Below are 3,890 nucleotides of genomic sequence, written 5' to 3'. Positions count from 1 at the left end.
AAACATAGATGCAAATTCATTGAATTTGAATTAGTAGTAGTTATATCTCATACCGGAGTTAAAACAGGACTTTGTTGTATTTCAGATAAGACAAGTACCCAGTTTGATTGTAAATGGTATGATGACTCGACGCCCCTTTTTAATGATTATAACTTGGTGTGGTATTTTCACAATGCTTAATCTTCTGCTTATGTTCAATGGTAAATAATATATTATATGATTCAAATTGATTTTACTCGTTCGATTGCCAGAAATAAATCTCGTGGCATAATGTATTATCTCCTGATGATAAAACACAGAACACCCATTACTGTATGTGTTCTTAATGACAGCATCACTGAAATGCGTAAGAATTTCAAAAACTAAATAGACAAAAAGTTGAATCGAGTCAGTTATGTTCCTGTTTTAGCATTGTTACACGCACATACAACTGCAGAAAAACACATTTACTTTATATAGGGTAGAATACTGTTCAAAATGTATATAAAACATAGAAAGTGGAATAATTTCCCAATGGAACAACTATCTCCACCATAGACAAACTGACATAAAAGTTAATGCTTTTAGGTCACCTACAAAGTTGAGCAAAACCCGTATGTAGATTTTAATTCACTTCACGTTATGTTCATGGTACCAGTTGTAAGATCTAGACGATTTAACCTTTTTGTTTATTTGTATCATTTCGAATGACACACATGCTGTGACACTAACCTACTCATTTACAAACGTATCTGTTGCAATAATAAAATGTATATTTTATTTCGTCAAAAGTTATCAAAGGTACCAGGCTATAATGTTGAAAGCAAGATATTCGTTTTGCCTTCTAAAGACCCACCTGTAACGCTGGAATCAAATGAACAGAAATCCTGTGAACACTTACTGGTACTTGAAATTGCAAGTCATGACAAAAACATCAGTAGTAATAGAGAATAAAAAATATAAATTTAACCCAAGTAGTAGACAGTAGTTATCTTTGAAAGATCGCACGGTGAAAATGTGATTTTATGCTCTAGGGGTATATTTATTGTTAGCTGCACTGTGCATGTTTAGATTGTGTGTTTTCGTTTTATGACATACATTTTTTTAATGTGTTACTGTATGGAATTTGCATGATATTTTTGGCGCTGGACGTACATAAAGCAATAATCGATCAATCAGTTCATCAATCTATTATTTTAGCAAATCCCTTTTCACGTTGAATATATATATTACCTCCGCTAACGTACCTATCGTTAATTATTGATTCTTGTTTTATCCCTTTCTTCATTATTTTCAGATATAAAAGTCAAGGAGGAGTATACGCTGCTTTATCTCAGTAATATCAATATCACTACAAACAATATCAATATCACTACAAACAATATCAATATCACTACAAACAACTATTCTCAAGTAGTGAAATATGAAGACGGTACAAATGAGGTTAGGATTATATCATTAGACTATGTGACGTACAATATGGGGTTTGTATTCTATGGTTAGAGTGTTCCTCAATGAAGTGAAACGAAAAAGATCCATTTCCCATATAGTTTACTCACCTTTTTTTCTTCTGAAACTGTCTTTCTATTAGGCAATTTCATTGGTTTAAATAATGATTTCAGTTTGAATATACCATAATTTCTTGTTGACCAACATACGCTAGAAAACTACAGATTTGACCTGAAACGGCCATGTTGATCTGATCAACTGTCAAAAGACTGAACAATAAATTATTAAGTATTTTTTTTGTAAATATTCACTCTTATTTATGGCAGTAAATCCAGTACTTTTGAGACGGTTCGCTTGCAATCAATTAAGATCTGTTCAGTATATGTTCAGATTGGACAGTAGCTGTTATTTACATGTACACATGATCATCATGCTAAACTGTCGGAAATAAAAAGCTTCTGAAAAATGCTGTACTGACTTAAACATATCGCCTTAACATTACAGAATTAAATCTAGAATTGAATTTGTTTATCTGGTCAACATGCCACTATGAACAACTCCAAACTATGCCTTCTTTTACTTTAATAACCAAATATTTTGTAACGAGAAGAAAATTTAGAACCGAACGACAGTACTAAAAGGCAACAAAAATAAAAAAAATAAGAAGTTGCCAATGAGACAATTCTCCACCAGAAACAAAATGGCATAGAAGTTTACAACTGTCGTTCACCGTACCACCAATGAGCAATACCTATACCGCATATTATGTTTACGAAGACAAGCAATAAAAAATATTTGATCAAAATAGGAAATACAAGACTTCAGATGTACACAAAATGTTTTAAATGTTACTGACATTATCATCAAATATCTGTCTATGCACGTTAAGGATACCAAACTAAACTGATTATATATAACATTATTCACAATTAAGAAAGCCTTAATTATCATGCTTCCTTATTGCCTTAAAATGTTTAAAAGAAGACATTTATCACTATTTATACTGTTGCGATTAGAAACATTAATTAAATTTTATCTTTTAGAACACCCAAAGTACACAAATTAAAAAAGACTATTTGAAAGATGGTTACCATTTTCCAAAACATCTGTGTAATTCAGAATCATTCAATGAAAGCAAAATGGATGCAGTTTTTAAAGGCAGTATAATGCCAATATACAAACACCAGCTAGGCTATTGTAGAGTTTATAAGGGAGGATCGACATTTTGGAGACGTCTTCTCCACTGCTTAGACAAAGGCTTAAACGTATCCCCTTTCAGTATAAAACCACAAGACGAAAACAGGAAATACCGTCGAACTTGTGCAATGAATAGCTTGAACTGGATATATAATATGTTAAGAGTGAAGAAAAGTTTTATGTTCACCAGAAATCCTTATTCCCGTATTTTGTCAGCGTACATCGATAAATTATATTCACCTAATCCGTATTTTTGGAAAACGCTTGGTGTCAACATTATGAAAGCAATCCATAATACAACCTCGTGTGGAAGTGATGTTACGTTCAGAGACCTAGTGGAGTATATCATTCAAACGCCAATAGAACATTTGGATGATCACTTTATACCCATAAGTTCTATATGTAGACCATGTAAAGTCCAATATAGTTATATTGGCAAAATGGAAAATTTTCTCAATGATACTTTGAATATATTTAACAAATTTGGAATAAATTCAACCTATTACATAACACACAATTTTAGCGAACTTTATGAATATGATGCCATATACGATACTGTACAAGCTGTTATTGCTTTTCGACAACAGTCTGATGGATGCATGAATCGGTATACTGGATTGAATCGAATTTGGAGAAAGTTACAGACAAGGGGAATAATTTCAGAGAATTATTCTCTCCCCTTGAATAAAAAAGAGTCGCAAAACATATCATCATCACAATTAATGACACTTATTTTGAAAACAAATAAAATATCAAAAAAGGAGGATCTTTTATTACAAAAACGGAAAATGGTTGTTGATGCGTATAACACTATTCCTATTGATATTATGTACAAACTCCAGACTGTGTATAAAAATGACTTCAAATTGTTCGGATATGATGCTTTTCCAGATTCTTTGTTTGGACAACGTTCTAAGATAAAGACGGATATGTTTATGTCCTAAAGTGAAAAGAAGTGTATTTATATTATTTGGAAACGACACAAAAGCAAAATAAGGATAACTTGCACATTTTCATCGGAAAGCAAACTGAAGAACCAACACTTAATTTGATGAAATACTACAATCAATGATCTTTGAATGTTAAAAGTTTGCATTAATTTAATTGGATTTCATCTCTTTATTACATTTATCTTATAAAAAAAATCTTTTTTTGTTGACACATTGATTTCTTAGTTAGATTAGTAATATGAAGCACTGACGTTTATTTTGTCTATAGTTAAATTAATTATGCGAACATACATTTTAATCCGTGTCAGGTTTTTT

The 3,890-nt window shown here is 31.3% G+C and overlaps 1 protein-coding gene across 1 annotated transcript; it reads left to right on the top strand.

Annotated features, from left to right (window-relative positions):
• The first annotated feature begins 2,508 nt into the window (after window positions 1-2,508).
• Window positions 2,509-3,597, top strand: LOC143056041 (carbohydrate sulfotransferase 11-like). The gene has a single exon (XM_076229118.1). It carries the CDS (start codon window positions 2,568-2,570, stop codon window positions 3,567-3,569), a length of 1,002 nt encoding a protein of 333 aa, XP_076085233.1. The 5' UTR covers window positions 2,509-2,567; the 3' UTR covers window positions 3,570-3,597.
• The last annotated feature ends 293 nt before the right edge of the window (window positions 3,598-3,890 follow it).

This window comes from Mytilus galloprovincialis, chromosome 13 (assembly GCF_965363235.1).
Source record: "Mytilus galloprovincialis chromosome 13, xbMytGall1.hap1.1, whole genome shotgun sequence".
Classification (NCBI taxonomy): domain Eukaryota; kingdom Metazoa; phylum Mollusca; class Bivalvia; order Mytilida; family Mytilidae; genus Mytilus; species Mytilus galloprovincialis.
Note: the sequence above shows the minus strand (reverse complement) of the source record. Positions and strands in the feature narration are given on the sequence as shown.